This window comes from Fusarium fujikuroi, chromosome FFUJ_chr06 (genome assembly GCF_900079805.1).
Source record: "Fusarium fujikuroi IMI 58289 draft genome, chromosome FFUJ_chr06".
NCBI lineage: Eukaryota > Fungi > Ascomycota > Sordariomycetes > Hypocreales > Nectriaceae > Fusarium > Fusarium fujikuroi.
Window position 1 is genome coordinate 3,264,527 of NC_036627.1, and position 23,355 is coordinate 3,287,881.

Sequence of the window (23,355 nt, forward strand, 5' to 3'; positions counted from 1 at the left end):
GAGAGTCGCAAGGTAACAAAAATTGGGGCTTTCGTCACAATTTTTCTTATAGGTAGACCAGACCTCAGACCTCCCCGCCGTGCCGTAGGTGCCCGCGTCAAGATTTGCGCTAAACTTCAGGGGCCTTGAGTGGGCTAGCGCAGCCAACAATACTCCCGCCCGCCGGATAGTAACCAACAAATAAAGGTTCAGCTTCTACGGCGAACAGTCATCAGCCGGCTTCCGACATTTAACTCTCATTGCATGGGGCCTTGTTTGAGGGTTACAATAGGCTGGGCTTCTTGTTTGTCTACGGAAACTTATGCCAGTTGCCTCCCAAAAGCACGGCTGCCTGCTTGTTTCCGCCTGACTTTACGTGCATCAACTGATTCTCGCGGACGGGTACGCACTTGATACAAGGAGCACTGTTGCATGTTGGTCTACCTGTTTGATGTATTAGAGTCTCTGCCCGATGCATCACAACTGCTGCAGGCAAATGAGCTGATGACAATCAAATTGAACCCCATCAAGTAAACGCTCATTGAATGCCCTGAAACGCCAGATCGAGACGCGAGTCCTGATATCTGGCTTGTTAACCTATTGCGCCCGCCAGTCCGTCCGTAATAAAACAAAAACTAGAATTAGAAGAACAAGAAGCGCTACCCGAATACAACTCTCCCCAATCATTCTTCTCCGCTAACAAGTCTAGCGACAAGGACGTAGAAGAAGAAAGCCGCACCAGCGACAAGAAGTTTGTTGCGATAGATCCATCCTGTGCTGGCGTCTCTTTGTTGGTTTACCACATCAACAACGGCTTGTGTTTGATGACCGCTAGTCCCTGAAATACCAAGCTGAGGTCGACAGGATCCGCTGTTATCAGAATCTAATCGTGTGCCACTGACAGGGTCAACCTTGTTCTTGGTCATCCACTCCCAATTCTCAGCATCCACCTCTGGCCACTCTGTTCGAAACTTGGCGCCACCATCACCAGCCTTGATGTTACCCCTCTGGACAGCAAACGTCTTGCTGTGTGTGCCATTACCAGTCGAGTTCCACCAGCGTGATCGAGCGGCGAGGGAGCGTCGTTCGGCGGCGGTGCTGGAAACGGAACCGGTTGTCATCTCTTCACTTGTCATGAATGATAGAAGGCCAATTAGGATAGTTGAGACTTCCCATGCGGGGTTGAATGACTTGGGGTGGAAGTCGGAGATAGACAGACATAGTCGCGACGAAGGCTGGAATCGGCCGGATGGCGTGTGCATGCGAATGGCGGGAGGAGCAAAAGGATAGTTCGGGGGAAACATGAGAGTTCCCCAATACTGGCCGCCATGATAAGGAGTGTCCTCAGGACCGGTAATGATGTAGTGCCATCTGAGTTGTGTTAGCAAAGTCGACTCGCGACCAATTGTTGGGCGTGACGTAACGTACTCCAGGATGTTGGACTCGGATGGATGAGCGACGATGTAAGGAGGAGGGTTCTCTGAGATGGTTTTGTATTCGCGTGTCAACTATCCAATAATCAGTATTGCACATTCAAGTGGTGGGAGTAGAAGTGCATACACGCTTGGTGGCGCCTTTGCTAGCCATGCTGACTGACGTTGGATTAGAAGTTGACAAAGAGAACGGGACAGATTGCGGGTCGCGTGAGTAGAGTCGAGGTTAAAAGAATTAGGGAATTAAAGGAAGGGAGCGAGTATTCACGAAACTCGAGTGAAGTGAAAGAGAAAGTTGTCTCTAAAAACTCAAAAGAAGCGATATCTTATGCTTGAGCGCAAATGAAGAGTGTATAAGTTGAGATGAACGGAGAGGAACGCAGGAGGAGGCACCCTTTGCCAGGCACAGTGGTCCCGCTAGGTCCGGATAGTTTGTGGCTGTGTATCACATGCCATCCTATGACGAAGTTGAAGCGCCACAACTTTGAGCCACAGGTCTCGGGTCCACACCCATGGTGGGAGCTCGCGGAAGTACGTACCGGCGATTAATTGGAAGCTGGGCTGTCAGGGTCCAGTTGGTGGTCCGATACTCTTGAAATCGACATCGTGAGGCTATTGCAAGCAAAAACTCGGCTCTTGAGCTACCAAAAATGGCTGCAATTCCTGGGTCAACCGGGGGTCCGGTAATTCCATCCCACTATTGAGACACGAGGAGCGATCATCTAACATGAATCAGTCTATGGACCCCTTTAACAAGCTTCATTCCGACACCGGTTCTTTGTTGCATGAAGCAGAATCGAAGCCCGAATTCCAAAAAGAGCAAGATGAAGCCAAACAGCGGCGTCTGGCTCAGGTGGTATGTTCTCTTGCCAATCTGAGCTTCTAATCATTTGCTAATGATGTGCAGATTGGTGACCAGCAATTGGCGCCCATGACAATCAACGAGCTTCGAATTCACGGTGCGGTCAACACGCGAACAAACTTCCTCGATCCCATTTTCCAACCCCTCATTGCCGATGCCTCGAATGCAAGCTCGACTGTTGGCGATGTCATCAACAGTCTCCGTATCGCAAGCAACAAGCTCGATGGCCTACGTATGAACTCCCTGGGTCTAGTAACCCTCACCGCAACACCAAATTAACTGATTTATAGAAATATTTCAACCTCAACCCGAAGTCTACCTGACCTCTGCCCAACAGACCGATCCCTCCACCTCCCCCACCGATGTGAACGTCGACATCCGAGTCAAGGAGCTGTCTCGATTCAAGCTCCAAACTGGTACCGACGTTGGCAATGGAGAGGGGTCCGCTTATGGTTCGCTATTATGGCGAAACATGTTTGGTGGTGCTGAGATGTTGACGCTTAATGCAAAGGCTGGTACGCGTACACGCTCAGCTTATAGCGCCACCCTTACCGCACCTGTCAAGAGTAACCCCGACATGAGGTTATCACTCGAGGGTGTGGCTTCTGCCGCCGAAAAGCCATGGGCTTCTCATGAGGAGGTCCTCAAGGGTGGCACACTGCGATTCTCGTGGCTGAATCAACAACGCGATACACAGTCCGTTGAGTATTCGGGCATCTGGAGGCAGATCACTGGTTTGGCCGAAAACGCCAGCCCAACAGTCCGTGCAGACGCTGGTGACTCTATCAAGAGCTCTGTCAAGCACACATTCTACAGGGAAAGGCGTGATAACCCTCAACTTCCTCAAAGCGGATACATGTTCCGATCTGGACTTGAAGTAGCTGGTCTTGGTCCTCTTGCTGGTGATGTTGCCTTTTCCAAGGGTGAGGTTGAAGTCGGAGGTGCCGTCCCAGTTCCTTTGCCAGGCATTCGTGAGCGAACAGGAATCTCGATTGGTGGCGGATTGAGACTAGGCTTGCTTTGCCCATTGCCTCTTGGTTATGAGTTTACTGGAAAGCTTCGTCCTACTCGAATCAACGATCGCTTCCAACTTGGAGGACCAACAGATGTTCGAGGTTTCAAGCTCGGTGGTCTTGGTCCCCACGATGGTTCTGACTCTGTCGGAGGCGATGTCTTTGCTGCTGGCAGTGTCAACATGCTTCTTCCAGTTCCCTACAAGGGACCCGATTCCGGTCTACGATTCCAGCTCTTTGCTAATGGTGGTCGTCTCGTTGCCCTCAAGGACAGCAAGAAGTCGTCCAGCAGTGGTTCCACGCAGGAGCTGTCCGGGGCAGCTGTCCGAAATGGCATGGTAAACGCAGTTGGTGAGCTCTTCAACGGTGTTCCCAGTGTTGCTGCAGGTGTTGGTCTTGTTTATGCTCATCCTGTTGCTCGCTTCGAGCTCAACTTCAGTTTGCCTTTGGCTCTGAGGAAAGGAGAGGCTTCAACGAAGGGGCTGCAGGTCGGCGTGGGAATCAACTTTTTGTAAAAACATAGATATCCTTTATGACTAAAATACCACTCTTGCGTTTCAAAATTTGCTTTTCAAAAGCAAAACTACCTACATGGGTGTGGGGGGTCTATGGCCATCGGTCTAGCACCCTTAGGTCAACTTTTTTTCTTATAAACATAGAAGCAATATAATTGCTGAAGTGGAACTGTGACCTATACGTGATTGAAAACCCACCATATTGCTCTGTATTAGCTACAGAATAGCCATGATCTTTTAATAATGTTAAGGATATTATAGTTGATTGATGTATTTGATATAAGGCAGTTGCTCTGACCTTGATACTTTGGGTCAGTGGTAACCACAGACCTCCCTCACACGGGTAGTTATTGTTGTCCAGAGAACTGGCAATGAATTGCTATTGTGGTCCTTTGTGGCAATTCAGTAAATACTTCACGATTGCCCCTCCAAATATTTCAGAATATCTCCATAAATATACTGCTTTTTCAAGCAACACCTGATCATCTCCTGATTTCTGTGTTGAACCGCTATTCTTAAACCTGTTTCTTCCAGATCTAACTCTAAATACTCAATATCTTCCAGAGCATTTACTTGGCTTCACATCCGCTTTTTATTGCCAGTCCGCTCTCATTCTTCTCTTACATCTTTACGCACTATATCGCCCAGAATGCCTCCCCAGGCTAAGCAAGTACTCCTGAATCGCGAGGATGCCAGCACTCAACGCCACCAGAGAACGGCTCCGATTTCAGCTGGAGCTCGCTGGTATGTCGAATATTTCAGGTCCTCCTTGACCAAGCTTAAGCATGACATGGCAGGGGGAGGCAAGAAAAATTGAGACCTTTATCCTAAGTGATGAAAAGACTTAGACAATTTAGTCTAAGTTTAGGGGAGTCTTTACCAAGCTTACTTTAGTATCCTCTTCTAAAGTCTTATATTTTCTTGCTCCCTAAAGCATGAGAAAGCCTGCCTCCCACAAGCCTCCCGATACCCCTGATTGACTGTGCATTTGGCGCTTATTCCAGCCCCCGATGTCTCTCTTGCAATGTCAATGGTGGTAGCGATTACGACTTGTAAGCTCTTTACTCTTGACCATTTCGTAATGAAATCTAACCTAATTAAGGTCTATGAACTCCTCTCCGGCAATGGCTCTGATGTTCATAAGCTCACTGCGCATGTCTAGATGCTCCTGGACTTTGAGAGATGATCCTGCTGGCCCAGGCGACATGGCGCCTGGTGACCAGTGACATCATTATATCAATCCCACTGGACGCGTCCATCTCGTCGCAGTAGTCTTGGATCTCTGGACAGCTTTCGATACTATTCTCAAGGCCCATGGAAAGCAATACAGCATCAATTCGACAAAGAATAATCCAGAGAATGCTAGCCGATACAGACAGCATGTTTTGCAGCGCCGACAACTCCTGGCACTCCAGAATGGGTCTCGGCCCTTGAATAACCCAGTATGAGTTTGAAACCTGATGTTTCTGTCCCTTATCGCTGATAGATATAGGCTCAAGTTCGCGAATGTATGAACAACTCTCGTCCACGTCTGGCAGAAGGCGATGAGAAGTAGCAAGTGTGGGTGATCGCTTTGGAAGCCTTCGTTCATCGTATCTGGGACACTTTTGAAAAGGATCAGACGCTGGGCGGAAACTGGATCAAAGACAAGATCGATACTATCCCTGTCCGAGCCCCCAGATTTGTCCCCGATGATATCACCGGTGAAGCTTCTGGAGTTTAGATGGCAATCCGTGTGGTTATTGGTTATCTTTGCTTTCGCGATTTGCTAGTTGCCCTGGCTGGGGAAGGAAAGAAAACTCAAGACCTTGACCCTAAATGGCAAAAGATTTAGGTAAATTATCATAAATTGAGCATAAATTGAGTAGAAATTTTAGATGCCTTTTGCTAAGTTTATGATACCTTATATTAAGGTCTGGTGTTTTCTTGCTCCCCAAGGCCTGGAGGCTGGGAAGTTTGTCCATTCTACGTTTTAGCAGCCTCGACAGTAAGTCCTAACGCGCTACGTCAGGCCGTCTTCCATTAGATAGACACACCAGAACTTAAAATATAATAAGTTCATTCCAATGACATGTCCAGGGGGTAGAGAGGTCCTAGAAGTATATATAAATCTCACTTCGCAGTTCCAACTCAGACGTTGGTGTATCACGAAACTCACATAAATTATACGAATTATGAAATCTTAGCTTTCTATAATGAAAAAATATATCATGATTAATTGCTGAATCATGGTATTTTACGTAATAACTTCCGACAGAGTTTCTACGGTTATGAAATTGAATAGACGTCATTCTTCAGGCCAGATATTGTTCTGTTATAGGCGGATTTGACGTTATTGCGGCTCTAGGTTAGCTGGATGTTTCCAGGATAAACGAAACACGTTCTTATGAAGTTTCACTTATATGTTCTGCCTTAGAGGCGTGCAGTTATTCCCAGTAGGTGGATGTTTTATGGAGTAATATTCCGGGTATTCACAAAAGTTCCCAATCGAGAGCTTCTTAGACAGTGCATATTTGTTGTTCTTAAGTCGTACAACAAATTTCGCATCTGGCGGCGCAGCCACGCCCTCCGCTTGTTGTCAAGAGGAGAAGGCGGCTAAGGCCATGAAACAAAGACAAGCAAAAGTTCCTTTCAACATCGACGATAAGCTTTTCATCCTAACCTGCAACTTATTTCCCTATGCCTACCTATCTGGCATATTGGCATTTATGACCTTCTAGTATCATGTTTTTCGTGACTGTTTCTATGGGCCTTTTGGCCGTCTTTTTTATGTTGAGGGCTGTCTGCATCACGGGAGCTTCTGCAGAGTACGAGGAGATTCATCTAAATTTCACCCGCCAGGCCGTGGCAATACCTCAACTCCAACAAACACAAGAAAGCGCAACAACTAAGCACAAATAACAGTCCTTCCAAGCGCAGAAATTATAACGCCCTCCCAAAAGATAACGGGAACAACCAGAACTCTACATCTATTAGTCACCAGAGTGAGCCAAGATACAATTAATACAGCTAGAATAACACTTCTATTAGACTATCTCAGTTACAGTACTCCCAATATAGTACTCTGCAGAGGAGAACAATCTACCAGGGGTAATAGGAGAAACTCTAATGTTGATCTGGGAATGAATGAATACGATGAGACAAACCTTCCTAAGGAGCAGGTAGGTATCTACCTATGTACGTATATGGACGTACTATTTTTGTATTATGTTATATCAAATATATTACCAATATATGGTGTTGAGTTTTATGTTTCTTTGTGGCCTGTTGTGATATATCGTGAAAACATCGAGTTAGGGAGTTACGTATGTTCAGGTTTACAGGATGTTGCTATGGAACATGACCACATTTCCCCCGGTCCAGTTTACACACATGCGGAAATAATACAATCGCAGGATATATGGTTGAAAGAGCTTGCCAATTGTTGTGGTTTCGAACATGATACTACACCATGCCGTTACAAAACACCACCTGCACTACAAAGCTTTCAATAAACCCGTCCCAAGAATCCCGGCTGAAAGTCCTTTTGTTCATTTATCAGAAAATCTTTATGTTAGCTTTCGTGTTTCAATCACTCAGCTGCTCATCTTTCTGTGGGCTGTGACGCATTGTGCTGAGTCTTGGTTAACTTATCACGGACAACACAAAATGTCCATATAAGTCTCCGAAGGATTCAACCCGGAAACATTTAATTTAGCGAACAGCCAAAATACCATGACAGCACACGCATTCACACTGAACGCATTCTGCAGTAAGTAACACACACGCGGCCAATGGCTTACGGACGAACATTATCCGGTCAGCTTCTTACCCCTGCATCGTCTACCTGTGTATGATCTATCAACCACAGGGTAAGACAAAGACGTATCGCAATGTTTAAAATCTTATGGCTTGACGCTAGTATGCGCAGCTTGCGTGTTGAGCACATTGGAGCACATTCACGCTGCGGAGCGGACTTTGTAGTGGACCTCACTCATTAATGATCGACCAAGCCCTTGCTTGAGGAGCGTTGGGCCTGCAGGGACCGTTGAATGGTGTAAGATTTGAGGGTCTTTTTCATCTTACGGTCGCAAAAGTCGCTTTCGGATTCGTGGCGCGTGGTGTGAGGTGTAATTAGACGTATGGGTCTCAACATTCCGTTGCACCATGGGTTCAGTCAGAGATTGAGGTTGAGATGGCAGTAAGAACATCAAGTTTCAGAAGAAGATTCGAGGTTGTATTTGCTTTGCACGGAGTAGAGCCAATTGAGATCGGATATAAACTCTCAGCGTAGCATGCAGAGAGAGTTTGCGGGCAGAAGTTGAGTGCCAAGGTAACAATGGGCTGGAAATGAGACATGATCGTCAAGCGTGATCGGATCTCGATTGTACCGATCTAATAGAATTACCTAGAAATGACTTCTATTACGGCTTGAACATATCAAGGTACCTACCTACTCAGGTCTTTTCATGCCATGTTTGTTCAAGTTGAACACGTCAGCGAGATGAATATCATATTAGATAGACTTATTTGCGACATGTTGCTTTACACGCTGCATCGTTCAAAGAACTTGCTCGTATGCTCCCCTGTCACTAGCCATAAGAAGCAAAAAACCATCAATTTTTAGCATTCACTAGGAAGCAAGAAAACCCTGCTTGATATACGCGTAGGTTCGATTGCAACAGACGACAGAGTCATCACTACTGTAGTCTCGTCAAGGATCGTAGTCACCCCACAATGGGAACAAAGGGGTCAAAATTGACTCAGTAACTGAAAAAGCCTTTGACATTTCAAGCTGACTAGCGGGCCGTGTGGACGGGGGTGCGGACGGGCTGTCGGGTCCTTGGAAGACCCCGATAGAAATACGGAGTAAGCTCACGCTACCACTAACGACGAACATTAGCCGTGCGTTGGTGTTTCTCGATGGATCTAAATCATCAACAAAAATCCTGGCGCTGACGGCCAAGCTTTATGAGAATTAGCTATCCTGTCAGATCGTTTGGCGAGAAGGGAAGAAAAAAAAAGGCTCAGATATAAGGAATACGTGAGACTGTCACCACCAACATGAAGCGCATTGTCCAATCAGAGGCGTCTCACCGGGGGATCTTCCATCCGCTGTAACGTGAGTAATTGGCTATCGGCCGACGGGTTTTTGCAATGACCCGAATGATGAATACGCGGTTTCGCAACTTGTTTGAAGTTGGGATATGGAAACAAAGTTTTTTATCTTTGCGGAGAAGATCGGAGAGATCTGTCCTTGTTGGAAATAACAGTTTCTGATCACTGCTCCTTACAAGGGGAGACGATATGATCATCAGCTAGATCTTGTAGGGCTCTTGGTGGATAAACAAGCGCGCGACAAATAGGCTTTGATGCAGCGTGGTAGAAGATGAGATTAGCTGTGTTAGTCGAGATAGAGTTCTCCAGAGTCCAGTGTCGTGTTTCAAGAGAGGGTCGGATGCGAATATTCAAGAACCAATACTGACCGTTTGATGATCACCAGAGAGTCGAATTATCATGATTGTGGCTTAGGTGAGCCTCTAACGCAATGTTAAATCACAATGGCTCACATCTGCGCTACCAGTCAGAATCATTGCTATGCGAGTGCAATACGACGAATAACATGGCATCCAGGGGTAGGAGCACTAAGAGCGTGGAGTTAGTAGTGGGGCATGTGTTCAATTCGCTCCCATTCCCGGGATCCTCTCTCGCTTAAATGGCCTGGAGTGTCGGAGTTTGAAGGCACCCGTTATCCGCCAAGAATTGTCTCTCACCCTCACTCTCAGGCGCTGTATTCATGTTTTGCCAGAACAGCGCACCCCTCTATGATTGCCTAAATTGTCATTGCGTATCGGGTCGGGTTGTTGGTAGTGTGCGAAATGGCAAATTGTTTCTTAATGCCGGAGAGATGAAGAGGCGCAGTGGATAAGAGCTGCGGACTTTGTGACAGCGTTGACACATTGACGAGTATGATCAACTGTTGCGGACTGAAGACTGGGAATATCATGGCGATATCTTGAGTCAGTTTGAGTTTGAAAGCGAAGAAAAGAGGTTAGATACAGCAATCACTACCTAGAGAGCGAGGTAGGTACTTGGAGCGGCCGCCAGTGCATCGTTGACAGCCCAGTCAGTAACCAACCCGGGTAGCGAGAAACAACCCCTACAGAGGCTTGCAGCCGCACCCGCCTGCACTTCTAAAAGCTGCGCTAGAATTACCTACCTGAGGTAGCTGGGCGTGCACACCCCTTGTCGTCTACCCTTCAGTTTCGGGCTTAGTCGACAGGTGGACCTTTGCTTGGACGATCCACGCGAGTTTATCTCCATCCATCTGCTCGTTCTGTTAGGTTAGCTTACCGACGGACGGACATGACGAAGTGACAGTGAGAGCTCATTCATATTTTACATATTCTCCTGACCTCCCTCCTGTTTTGTTTTGTCTTGCGTTGTCCAGGGTCCTCTTTCTTACACGCCTCTTCTAAGGGACTGCTTACTCCCTTGTGATCGGCTGTCTATTCATTGTCGATCCTTAATACCAACCTTTACTACCTTTTCTTTTGTTGTTTTGTTTGAATTGGTTTGTCTTCTATAATACGGAGTACTCGACTACCAATTCGCATATTAAACAACATTCCACACCCAACTCACAACTCCGATACGAGATACGAAATCCTGCAGTCACTGGGGTATCACTCACCACCACGAAACTCAATTGCGAGAATCCCAAGTAGATTCAGCCGTCACATTTCACCATGTCGGCGCTCTACGGGATCAACGCCAACAACGACGCCACTGCTGTAAGGCAGGGTGCTCCAGGCGCAGGCTCAACTGGTGACAATGTGCCTGTTGCTGACAAGCACACCGACGACGAAGCGATTAACGAGAAGCCCTCATCATCACCTGCCGACACTTTAGGTAAAGATGAGGAAGACGAAGATTCAGAGATGGAGCGAAGAACCTCTATTGTTCAGGCCCTCGCTCGATCTTATTCGCATGCCTCCGGCACCCACCCCAACGGACAGAATCCTTTCCAGGCTGGCGAGGATTCACCTCTGAACCCCAACTCTCCCAACTTCAACGCTCGCGAATGGGCGAAGTCCGTTGTGGAATTAGTTCACCAAGACGGCGCTAATTTCCGATCTGCTGGTGTTTGCTACCAGAACCTCAATGTTTACGGTTATGGTGGTGCTAGCGATTACCAGGGCGATGTCGCAAATGTGTGGCTCTCTCTGAGCGACCTCGTTGGAAGAGTCACTGGTCGCAAGCGACAGCGCATTGATATTCTGCGCAACTTTGATGGTGTTGTGCACAAGGGCGAAATGCTTGTCGTTCTTGGACCTCCCGGTGCTGGTTGCTCCACCACGCTCAAGACCATCGCTGGTGAACTCAACGGTATCTACGTGGATGAGGGGTCTTACTTCAACTACCAAGGTGAGTCGAATTGCAAATTTCGCGCAAATGGGGTGTTTTGGTTTCACGGGACTCGATCTTCTGTTGCGATCGGCAATGGGCTTGTCGCGTGCAACACAACTCGTACCTACATGCGCCCAAGTAACCAGTATCTCTAACATGATGTGCCACAGGTATGACCGCCAAGGAGATGCACTCCCACCACCGTGGTGAGGCTATCTACACCGCCGAGATTGATGTTCATTTCCCTATGCTGTCTGTTGGCGATACCCTCACATTCGCTGCCCGAGCTCGACAGCCCCGTCAGCTTCCCCAGGGCCTGAACAGAAACGACTTTGCCGATCACCTCCGAGATGTTGTCATGGCTATGTTTGGTATTTCTCACACCGTGAATACCCGCGTCGGTAATGAGTATATCCGTGGTGTCTCGGGTGGTGAGCGCAAGCGTGTCACCATTTCTGAGGCTGCCTTGTCTGGTGCTCCTCTGCAGTGCTGGGATAACTCAACTCGAGGTCTTGACTCCGCCAACGCCATCGAATTCTGCAAGACTCTCCGTCTTCAAACCGAGCTTTTCAACAACACCGCTGTTGTGTCCATCTACCAGTCGCCTCAAAGCGCTTATGACCTGTTTGACAAGGCCACTGTCATCTACGAAGGCCGACAAATCTTCTTTGGCCGCGCTGATGCTGCTAAGCAGTACTTTATCAACCTGGGTTTCGAGTGCCCTGCTCGCCAGACCACCCCTGATTTCCTCACTTCCATGACTGCTCCTAACGAGCGAATTGTTCGTGATGGTTTCAAGGGCAAGGTTCCTCGAACCCCTGATGAGTTTGCTACTGCGTGGAGAAACAGCGCCGAGTACAAGGCTCTGCAGGTTGAGATTGAGGACTACAAGGTCGCCCACCCCATCAACGGCCCCGACGCCGAGGCTTTCCGTGCCTCCAAGCAAGCTCAGCAGGCTAAGCGACAGCGTGCTAAGTCTCCCTACACTCTCTCGTACACCCAGCAAATTCAGCTTTGTTTGTGGCGTGGATGGCTGCGACTCAAGGGTGACCCTGGTATCACTGTTGGTTCTCTTATTGGTAACTTCGTTATGGCTCTTATTATCGGTTCCGTCTTCTTCAACCTGGATGAAACTTCAAGCAGTTTCTTCCAGCGTGGTGCTCTCCTGTTCTTTGCTGTTTTGATGAACGCTTTCGCAAGTGCTCTCGAGGTACGCTCATTCGAATCTTATTTTTTGATCAAAACTAACAGTATCAGATTCTGGCCCTGTACGCGCAACGTCCAATTGTTGAAAAACACAGTCGTTATGCATTATATCATCCGTCTGCAGAAGCTATATCTTCAATGCTGTGCGACATGCCATACAAAATCGCCAATACGATCGTCTTCAACATTACGCTTTATTTCATGACAAACCTAAAGCGCGAGCCAGGAGCCTTCTTCTTCTTCATCCTCATGTCTTTCGTTGTGGTTTTGGTCATGTCCATGATCTTCCGTACCATTGCGTCGGCTACTCGCAGTTTGTTCCAGGCTCTTGTCCCCGCCGCCATCCTCATTCTGGATCTTGTCATCTTCACCGGCTTCGTCATTCCAAAGCGTTATATGCTCGGATGGTGCAAATGGCTGTACTGGATCGACCCTATCGCCTATGCTTTCGAGGCTGTCGTCGTCAACGAATTCCACAACCGAGACTACACTTGCAACGAGTTCGTTCCTAACCCTTCAGTTTCTGGATACGGAGATGTTGCATCGGAGAACCGGGTGTGCAGTGCCGTTGGAGCTGAACCTGGAAGAGCTGCCGTGAATGGTGACCGATACGCCGAGATGCAGTTTGGATACAAATGGGAGAACCGATGGCGCAACTTTGGTATCGTCATCGCATGGATCATTCTTTTCACCTTCACCTACATGGTTGCCGCCGAACTCGTTTCTGAGAAGAAGTCCAAGGGTGAAGTCCTGGTCTACCGACGCGGCCACAAGCCTGCTGCTGTTGCCAATGCTGAGAAGAAGCATAGCGACCCGGAGGCTGCTATGGCTCACATTGGTCCCGTTGTCACTGCTGAACGCACTCGAAGCCGAACCAACAAGGATGGCGGTATGCTCCAGGAACAGACCTCGGTCTTCCAGTGGCATGATGTCTGCTATGAGGTCAAGATCAAGGACGAAACCCGTAAGATTCTGGATAATGTCGATGGTTGGGTCAAGCCTGGTACCCTGACAGCCCTTATGGGTGTTTCTGGTGCTGGTAAAACCACTCTGCTTGATTGTTTGGCCGACCGTACTTCTATGGGTGTCATCACAGGCGAGATGTTGGTCGATGGTAACCCTCGAGACATGTCTTTCCAGCGCAAGACCGGCTATGTTCAGCAACAGGATCTCCATCTTCAGACCTCGACAGTCCGAGAGGCCCTCAACTTCAGTGCTCTTCTACGCCAGCCCGCTCACGTCCCTAAGCAGGAGAAGCTCGACTATGTGGAACAGGTTATCAAGCTCCTTGATATGGAAGAATATGCCGATGCCGTGGTTGGTGTTCCTGGTGAAGGTCTCAACGTCGAGCAACGTAAGCGTCTTACTATCGGTGTCGAACTTGCTGCCAAGCCTCCTCTGTTGCTTTTCGTTGATGAGCCTACATCTGGTCTCGATTCTCAAACCTCTTGGGCTATCTTGGACCTTCTTGAGAAGTTGACAAACGCCGGCCAAGCTATTCTCTGCACTATTCATCAGCCCTCTGCCATGTTGTTCCAACGCTTTGATCGACTCCTTTTCCTGGCCAAGGGTGGCAAGACTGTCTACTTTGGTGATATCGGCGAGAACTCCAAGACCATGACCAGCTACTTTGAGCGTTACGGTGGACATGCCTGTCCCCCTGAGGCTAACCCTGCTGAATGGATGTTGGAAGTTATTGGTGCTGCTCCCGGATCTCACACCGAACTCGACTGGTTCCAGACCTGGCGCGACAGCCCCGAATATCAGGATGTCCAGGCTGAACTCGAGCGTATCAAGCGAGAGAAGCAGGGCGTTGAGGATACTGATGTCGATGACGGTAGCTACCGTGAGTTCGCTGCTCCCTTCATGGTTCAACTCAAGGAGGTCCTCTTCCGTGTTTTCCAACAGTACTGGCGTACTCCCGTTTATATCTACTCCAAGGCTGCTCTTTGCTCTCTCGTCGCTCTCTTCATCGGTTTCGTCTTCTTCCGAGCCCCAAACAGTATCCAGGGTCTTCAGAACCAGATGTTCGCCATCTTCAACTTGCTCACTATCTTCGGTCAACTAGTACAACAGTCTATGCCCCAATTCGTCATTCAGCGTTCCCTCTACGAGGTTCGTGAGCGTCCTTCCAAGGTCTACTCATGGAAGATCTTCATGTTGGCGCAGATTATCGTCGAATTGCCTTGGAATAGTTTGATGGCGGTCATCATGTTCTTTGGCTGGTATTACCCTGTCGGTCTTTACAACAACGCTGCTGACGCCGGTCAAACTACCGAACGCGGTGCCCTCATGTTCCTGTTACTGTTGGCTTTCCTCATCTTTACCGCTACCTTCTCGACTATGATCATTGCCGGATTCGAAACAGCTGAGGGTGGTGCCAACGTTGCTAACCTGCTGTTCATGCTCTGCCTGATCTTCTGTGGTGTCCTCGCTCCTAAGGGAACCCTGCCTGGCTTCTGGAAGTTCATGTACTACGTGTCACCGTTTACATATCTAGTCGGAGGCATGTTAGCAACAGGTGTCGCCAATACGGAAGTCACCTGCGCCAGCAACGAACTCGTACCCATCACACCACCCAACGGTTCAACTTGTACCGAGTACATGGGCGATTATATCAAGGCTGTTGGCGGTTACTTCGTTGACCCCGATGCCACCTCCAACTGCGAGTTCTGCACTGTCCAGTACACCAACACATACCTCGCCGGCGTCAACATTGACTATGCCGACCGATGGCGCAACTTTGGTCTTCTGTGGGTGTACATCATCTTCAACATGGGTGCTGCGCTGTTCATCTATTGGCTTGCGCGTATGCCCAAGAAGAGCTTCAAGAAGAAGACCGTCAAGAAGGAGTAAAAAAAGAAAGAAATTGAAAAAATGAATGTCTTGTACTGGGTATGAGATTGGAGGATTTTTGTTATTTACTAGAGCTTGTGAGGGTGATGAGCCTTTGCATATAGACGGCATGGCATTGCCGAACATGTACATATGAGTTTTTACTAGACACTGTAATATGATGGACACAGATGCGGGATGGAGGAAGGATACCCATACCCCTTTCAATGAACTTTTTCTTAAAAATATTTGGCCTTTTTATCGAAGTGTGATGTCTGCTCAAGCACCTCCATACGGAGTTGGATGAAGATAGGGCTCTCAACGTCCCAGCTGTAGAGGCGTCTTCCACCAGCGCCTGAAGAATCATTAAGTCTTCATACAAATCATACCCTAATTTTCCTTAGAACTAGGTACCTCAAACAGTTAAAAGTCACCAATGGCAATTCTGCCGTCTTGCCCCCCTCCCAGGCCCTATCGCAGTTGGTTGTCGAGTAATTGTTGGCCTAGACCATAACATATGATTTTCCGGAAAAGAATGCCGAGAACCACCAAATAAAGTTTACGTTGGAAGTCGTCAGTCGCAGTACTCCTGGGTACCCTCTGAAGAATTGGAAAAACTCATGCTAGTATGAATTGTTGCATCGTTGCAGGCGTCGAGTGTGGCTATGACAGGCGAGAATGAGTTGAGGACTGTGTAGATAGATATTTCCTGGATAGCATCACCAATTCTTCACCATGCGCACAGGCACAACTTCATAGGAGCACATAAGCCTAATAGCACCCAAAGTGCTGTGGGCCATCATTCATCTTTCATTTCAACACCACGATCAACACCGCGCTATGCAACAGTCACTCCCAAATCCCCAAGCCTATGTACAACTTTTCTTTTCTTTTACAACTTTTGGAAACATCAACTTTTAAGCCTTGCCAGGCCAGATCTCTTTAGCAACGTCGTTGACAAGCTTGAGCTTGGCAAACATCTTCTCCTCAGTCATACCCTCAGCGCCGACAGCGACACTAGCGAAACCGCACTGAGGGCTGATGCCAACCTGCTCAAGGGCCTCCTCGAGACTGCGGCCCTGACCATCAGCGATGATCTTGGCAGCGTCGAGCACGCGGTGCTTGATGATCTGGGCATCCTCGAGCTCAGGCTCCTTGGTGGTGATGACTCCGAGAACGACGTTCTTGTGCTTGGGGAGGAAGCGGAGGGGCTCGAAACCGCCGGAACGAGGGTTGTCGTACTCGAGGAAGAAGGTGTCGTAGTTGAGGACGGTAAAGAACTTCTCGGCGATCTTCTCGTATGAACCCTCGCTGAAGTGCATAGACTTGGAAAAGTTTCCTGTGGCGTGTAAGTGAGTGGATACAATGTCATTGAGTTAGAAACAAACCTCTGCAGACGTGAAGTCCGACGTGGAGACCCTCAGGTCGGTCGGCAATAGCATCGTTGTGAGCCTTGAGGTAAGTGTCGAATAGCTTGTCAGGGTCAACACCCTCATCTCTCAGAGACTGAAGCATCTCATCGGAGCAGAAGTAGGCGAGAGTGGGGTCATCGATCTGGATGTTTCGCACGCCCTCGTCGTACAAAGTCTTGAACTCCTGACGGTAAGCCTTGGCCAAATCGGCAAAGAAGTCCTCATCGTTAGAGTAGGCCTCAGGGCTGTAGCACTTTCCAGAGGCAAGCCGCAGGTGGAAATAGCAAGGAGGAGGCATGGTGAACTTGCACTCAGCCCACTGCTCGCGAGGAACACACTCGCGGAGCATCTTCCAGTTCTCGAGGTAAGGGCTCTTCTTGTACTCGATCTTGGACTCGCAAAGAGCAGCCATGGGATACTGCTTACCAGCCTTCTTCAGTGCAGCAATGGGAGGCGCAGAGAGACGGACAAGATCCCAGGGAACAGGCTCAACTTCGCGGAAACCTCCTAGACGCTCAAAGAAGCCAGAGAAGTAGTACTTGCGATCAAACTCGCCGGAAGAAATAGCGCGAACTCCATGCTCCTGCTGCTTCTTCACGATATCGGCAATAGCAGCCTTTTGCGTCGCAGCAAGCTGCTCAGCAGTGACCTGGCCGGCATCGGCTTGCTCCTGGGTGCGAGACAGCGCCTCAGGGCGGATGAGAGAGCCGATGTGGTCGGCGTGGAAGGGGAGCTTTGTGACAGTCATTTTCTGAGCGCGAGGAGAGTCAATTGAGCGGTTTCATGGCTGCGGGAGTAGCCATCATGGCTCTTTTTATCATGGGCATGATGACATGGGGTATTTCCCCAGGCAAAACCGGGCCAATCAATGGTCCAATGATGACTGCGTTGAGAGTAGCATGTCTCCATATGACCCCTCCCCCTCCGCAGATCTTCGGTTGATGGACACGGCTGTTGAGATGAGGGGAGGGTTAGGGTTACGATATTTGGAGTTCAGGCCATGATCATGAATAGAACTGAAGCGGTAGGACATATGAATTGCCTATGAAATGTTGTGTGTACTTGGCAACGCAAGGCAAGAAGGGCATAGAGATGAACATCAACCAGTCAGTATGGCAACTCAGTAGGTGGCCGATATGGGCATGTCACCAAGGAGTCTCGAGGAATGGTAACGACAGGCAAGGCGCAAATGGCCTTCGCAATGACTGCTCATGACATCTCGGCCCGTGTGTTTGAAGGTATACCTGAAGCCTGATGTCTGTCAGTCATGATGAAAACGAGAGAGGGCAGTTTGTGAGGTCAATTGCTCAAGGGCAAGAAAACTGATGATGCTTACACTACCGCTATCAATGTTGATGTTATTGATAAGAATTGTTTTGATCCAAAGGAAACAGGGGCAACAGTCCTTTTCAAAGCCCAGGAACGACAATGTCCAAGCAACTAGCCAAGGGGCAAAGTCTCGTGTGTCTCACTTGAAGCATACCGCAGAACCAAGACTTGCCTGCAACATTTCACGCGTGTTTCTTGTACATTTCAGTAGTCTCATCGAGATCGGCCTCACAAGTGCTAGATCGTACCGAAGAAAAAGAAAGAACTTACTAACACTCAATGTGAGACTATGCAAGCAAGGGAGCAAGATTTGGCCAACCCAAAACACAAAACATTTGTATATCTCCCTCGCTGAGCCTTGGCACAATGGGACGATTTTATTCGTACCTGCACGTCGAATAAGAAAGTTTGATACTAAGTAATTTTCTGCAAGCCATTAAATTAAGCGGCTTGCATAAGGCGACAAATAAAAGCCCTCCCTGGCATCAGAAGCGAAGACAGAGGAGATTAGTGAATCGTGAGGCGTTTTTTTCTTCTTCTTTTGCCCACGATAGCGAACTAACCTAAGCTCCGATTAGGAGCGGGAATGGCTCCAACGGCACGCGCTGCCAACATTCCTCGCCAGGACCTGTTATTGTCGCAGCTTTTACTTGGCTTTCCAATTTTAGCATTGCAGTTGGTGATCAAACATACGAGGCGCAACGTTGCCACACGTTAATTTGATCGTCAGGAACAAGGAGCTTTGCAGTATACTGATATGCTGTTGTGTAACAGAGGCACAAATTAGGGTGTTTTTTTACCTTGCATGAAATCTTGTAGTACATGATTGCAATATCAATGACTTGGCACGGCAACGATTGATCCGGAGAGTGACGATACTGAAAATGGAGTTCCCTGATATTATAGCCTCAAGCATCAATTGACTTTGGAACGAGTGCGATAGCTAAAGCTTCTCCTCACGTCATAGAAAGGTCATCAACACCATGTTATCAATCAAGAACCGTCAAGTGATTGTATGACTCGACTGGTTAGTATCAGTCTGTAAGCTCCGGAAACAGACAAGGCTATCGTCGTAGGGCTCTGGCGAGGTTCCGAGACTACCGAACGCCGGTTTGTTTAGGCTATCAGAGTGACCCATGTCGACTCAAGCTTAACATGCTTCCTTGGATGAGTTGCATCCAAGGGATCTACTGTGGAGTTACTGATATTTAGTAGATGTAAGTCAGTTATCGCCAAGCAAGAAGTGGATTAGGTGAGAATAACAGACTACTGGAAAGTGTATTGAGCTATACCCAATCGGTATTTGAAGTTTGGTCTCTAATACGAGCCGTGAATTCCAGTGATATTTTCTTACAAGGTTATACGAGAACTTCAAGCTTCAGCTATAGCTCTTTCCTCAGTAGTAAACTTAGATTAAGCTTGGCGATGCCAAAAACGTCGAAATCAATATCAGCTTTGACAAAAATCCCCATTATTTTGAGCCATTTCCTGATCATTTCCCGTTGTTGAAGTGTCATGAACTTAAGAGTTGTACTGTCAAAAACTACCCTAGACCCCACCCGGACGGCCTCCGCAAAAACTATCGGCCCGCATAACACAACAAGTCAGACTTGATTCATGTCTCATACCAGCTTTCAGCTCTCCCTTGGTAAGACCAGCCTTTCTTCCACTTCTCACGAACGCAATCTCCCCCTTGTGGATCATCTATTAGCTTCCGGGATGGATAATCTAATGTCTCGATCTTGTGGACATGAACGAGAAACCCAAACAACAAAACACTCATAGCCAAATGCTTTCGAGATATGGAAGAACCTATTTCCCCGGATTGTGCTAAAGAATGCTCGCATCCGGCCGAAGGGAGGGAGGGGTCTGATATGTAAACGGTTTCGAAACAGGGTTGATCTTTTGCCTTGTCCGTTCTCAAGTTCCAAACGCTGAAAACGCTATGGGAGTGATACTCAAGCGAGTATAGTCGCCTTTGGAGGAGCCACAAAACACACCAGATATTGCTTTGCCTATTTCTGGTGACCAATGACGTACATTCTTGGGTGATGGAGATTAGACGCTCGTCACATATCTGCCAGATCCTACGTGAGGGGAACCTTTGTGAGAAAGTGTGTTCTGATAGCAAGTGCTCTTTTTTTGACGCATCCAGGAATGGATCGCGCGCATGCGGAGAAATTATTTCTTGGCTATCAATCTGATGCCGATGGGCCGTCGGTATCCAAGAAGCGGCAGAACATGGAGGAATCCAGAGTACTTCGATACATGTGAAATCAGTCCTTTGAAGGAGGGTAGGCCACGGCATTGGGATGAGTGTCTCAGCAGAATACCGAGTCAGCAGCCTCACGTATTAACAAGTGAGATAGAGGCTATCAGTATTAGCATCTGGAATTTAGAGTAATCTTACAACTCGAGGTGCTGTAGAGCCAAATTCTCAAGCAGCGGGGATTTTGGGGCCCAAACAAGCTCTTCAGGGTGTGGAGTGGAAGTGAGACACGTCAAGCCAGGGGCACTGCATTCTTTGCTTGTTGGACGGGAACGCCATGTCTCAACAGTCACAGTACAGCACTCTGGACTTGTTTGCTTTGGGGGCTCGATGCATTCGTCGAGGACCAGACAGACTATCGGCGCGAGGCTTAGTCTGTGGTCCTAAGAGGATCCCATACAATCTCAGCCCCAAGGCAAGGGGACCCAGATCATGTATAAAGAGAGGGCTTGATTCCGTCCAAAGCTCAACTTCTTCCTTCTCTCATCATCAAGCAACTCAAACATCCTCGATTCCCTCGCTTCTCTTCCGAGAGCTGTTTTCCAGTCGTTACACACCCCAGTCATTCGCTCTAAAGAACCACCATCCAAAATGCGTTACACCGAGCTCCTCGCCCTGGCCATGGGCAACTTGGCCGCTGCCCAGTTCACCACGGGCCGCTTCTCCAACACCACCACCGGAGCCATTGAGACTGGCACTGCCACCACTGGCACCGATGTCACCGGCACCGAGACCTCCGGTGCCGCTACCAGCACATCCGCTGGCGGCATTGGCAACCCTGACGGCTTCAACTTCCTCGGATGCTTCTCTTCTGAGAACGGCTTCCCTGGCTTCACTCAGGCCTACTCCTCAGAGGAGAACGACTCTGAGCGTTGTGCCGATGCCTGCTTGGGCTCCAACTTCTTCGGTCTCTACGACAACAGCTGCTACTGTGGTAACGAGCTTGACCTCTCCACCTCTCCTTCTGTCAACACTGATCAGTGTGACATCACTTGCCCTGGCAACTCTGATGAGAACTGTGGTGGTCTCTCTTCTGGCGACCGCCTCATGCGCCGACAGGTCGCTGTCAACGTCCTCCTCTCCGTCTACGTCGCCATCGGTGTGAACCCCGGTGAGACTGACACTGTCATCAACACCGACTTCGTCACCGAGACCCTCCCTCCTGTCACCACCACTGCCACTGTCACCTTCACTGAGGACGGAACCACCGTCACCCAGACCGTCACCACTGTTATCCCCGCCATCCCCACCGATGTCATCATCATCTGCTACGGTAACTACTGTGCTCCTCAGGTCCACTGCCCTACCTGCACCAAGTGGCAGATCGTCTGCGAGGATGGCCTCTGCGCTCCTCGTGAATGCAACGACGACACCTGGAGCCAGCTCAAGATCTGCAACAGCGGAAAGTGCCACTACGCTGACTACACCGGTGATGAGTGCAACCAGCGCATCGTCTGCTACGGCAACGAGTGCCAGCGTGACCAGCACTATTCTGTCGACTACGCTCGCAAGTTCGTCTGCGACGTCGATGAGGACCGATGGTACTTCGATGAGTGCAAGGACGACTGCTACACCTACGAGAAGTGCTCCAAGGGCGAGTGCGAGCCTGTCCACCCTCCCGTCAAGCCTACCACGCCTGTCTCCCCTCCCAAGCCCGTCACCCCCGGCAAGCCCCCCGTTGTCGTCGTCCCCGAGCCTGAGACTCCCTCCAAGCCCGTCAAGCCCGAGACTCCTGCTAAGCCTGAGACTCCCGCCAAGCCTGAGACTCCCGAGACTCCTGCTAAGCCCGAGACTCCTTCCAAGCCCGAGACTCCTGAGACCACTGGCACTGGCTCCAAGCCTGAGGTCCCCGTTGTGACCGCCGGTGCCGCCCAGAAGACCTTCGCCGGTGTGGCCGCTGCCATCGCCGGTCTTGCTTTCGTCCTGTAAAGGAACTAATGAGCAAACCTTCTTCTTCTTCTCCTCCTCCCCGGATTTGGGACTTTCTCATAGATGCCGGAGTCTCTGCCCGGCAAGCTCAGCATTCATCACGTCCTTTGCTCTTGATGGCAACAAAACACGCAAATGTGTAACGTTTAACGTTCTTGGTTTATTCTTACACCAGTCGGCATAATTTGGGTAGATCTGGCTCTGGGATATCTTGTACGATAGATTAGGGTCTCGGCTGTCCATTTCGATGGTGGTACCTTTTTGGCGATTAGAAATCAGTAGTATTTCGGCTTTAATATGGCTTTATGACTTTATTCTTATAGAGGATTTTAATGTGACAGTGATTCTCTCTACTCTTTCTCGTTTCTGATCATTGTGACTTTTTGACCATGGCTGCGTTGAATTCAGCAATATTGTCTAATACCTACGCTTATCTTTAGACTTATGTGAAAGTCATCTAAGTCATCTTGCAAACAAGGGGTACTGTCGATGAAGCCGGTTCCTTGCAGATAAATATGCAAGGGACTGTCGTGTAAGTCAGCCTCGGGAGAAGCTTTCTGACAGGTTACTGCAGACAGACACAATTGGATGGTCATGAAGTGGATTCTGACATGCACTAGTTATGATTTCTTTTTGTGTCTGGAACAATACGCAGTGGAGATTCAGTATATCTCGATCTCGGTAAGAAATTATGACAGTAGACAGCTTTTAGTAATTAGCCGCGATATCAATCACCTCGTGCTCGTAAGCAGCTTCTAAATGGTCAAAAGTCAAACCTTGGGTTGCATTGAGTAAAAGTTCCTATGCTCTGCTTTCGTGAAGTGTTGGCTTGGCGAGGTGATACTGATAGCAACGTGACCGACAACGTTGACAGCGCCCGCAATGCTTTTTACAGTTGATGTTGCAATCTTGTCAATTGAAGTGCTTCTTACAAAGCATACCAAGTCTTTTGTTGTTGCGGTCTAGAAAGTCTAGATGGATAAATACCTGGCTCTAGGCAGCCGGATTTCACGATAGTATCCTGATTGCTGGAAGAATGACGCTCCTAGCAGTGTCCAATAGAAGGAGGGAAATGACGGTAATCGATAAAGCTTAGGGCTATGAGGCAAAAGATGCGAGCCGATGGGTATGTACCCCCTGCTAGGTGATAGCATCTCGCAACTCGCTCGGTTAATATCCATCAC

The 23,355-nt window shown here is 48.7% G+C and overlaps 6 protein-coding genes; 4 read left to right on the forward strand and 2 right to left on the reverse strand.

The window, feature by feature from the left end:
• Positions 1-662: 662 nt before the first annotated feature.
• Positions 663-1,566, reverse strand: FFUJ_06330 (probable ubiquitin-conjugating enzyme; the record flags this gene model as incomplete). XM_023579643.1 has 3 exons in its annotated part: positions 663-1,350; positions 1,408-1,487; positions 1,540-1,566. 3 exons carry the CDS (start codon positions 1,564-1,566, stop codon positions 663-665), a joined length of 795 nt encoding a protein of 264 aa, XP_023432444.1.
• Positions 1,567-2,062: 496 nt separating this feature from the next.
• FFUJ_06331 (uncharacterized protein) lies at positions 2,063-3,802 on the forward strand (the record flags this gene model as incomplete). XM_023579644.1 has 4 exons in its annotated part: positions 2,063-2,095; positions 2,149-2,268; positions 2,320-2,506; positions 2,565-3,802. 4 exons carry the CDS (start codon positions 2,063-2,065, stop codon positions 3,800-3,802), a joined length of 1,578 nt encoding a protein of 525 aa, XP_023432445.1.
• A 1,124-nt stretch (positions 3,803-4,926) lies between these two features.
• FFUJ_06332 (uncharacterized protein) lies at positions 4,927-5,525 on the forward strand (the record flags this gene model as incomplete). XM_023579645.1 has 4 exons in its annotated part: positions 4,927-5,017; positions 5,072-5,244; positions 5,295-5,310; positions 5,362-5,525. The coding sequence occupies 4 exons, from the start codon at positions 4,927-4,929 to the stop codon at positions 5,523-5,525; spliced, it is 444 nt and encodes a 147-aa protein (XP_023432854.1).
• A 5,005-nt stretch (positions 5,526-10,530) lies between these two features.
• On the forward strand, positions 10,531-15,253 carry FFUJ_06333 (probable ABC1 transport protein; the record flags this gene model as incomplete). XM_023579646.1 has 3 exons in its annotated part: positions 10,531-11,209; positions 11,362-12,401; positions 12,449-15,253. 3 exons carry the CDS (start codon positions 10,531-10,533, stop codon positions 15,251-15,253), a joined length of 4,524 nt encoding a protein of 1,507 aa, XP_023432446.1.
• An 896-nt stretch (positions 15,254-16,149) lies between these two features.
• On the reverse strand, positions 16,150-17,392 carry FFUJ_06334 (related to methionine synthase II (cobalamin-independent); the record flags this gene model as incomplete). XM_023579647.1 has 2 exons in its annotated part: positions 16,150-16,571; positions 16,621-17,392. 2 exons carry the CDS (start codon positions 17,390-17,392, stop codon positions 16,150-16,152), a joined length of 1,194 nt encoding a protein of 397 aa, XP_023432447.1.
• A 3,441-nt stretch (positions 17,393-20,833) lies between these two features.
• On the forward strand, positions 20,834-22,171 carry FFUJ_06335 (related to cornifin B; the record flags this gene model as incomplete). XM_023579648.1 has 2 exons in its annotated part: positions 20,834-21,472; positions 21,536-22,171. The coding sequence occupies 2 exons, from the start codon at positions 20,834-20,836 to the stop codon at positions 22,169-22,171; spliced, it is 1,275 nt and encodes a 424-aa protein (XP_023432448.1).
• Positions 22,172-23,355: the final 1,184 nt, after the last annotated feature.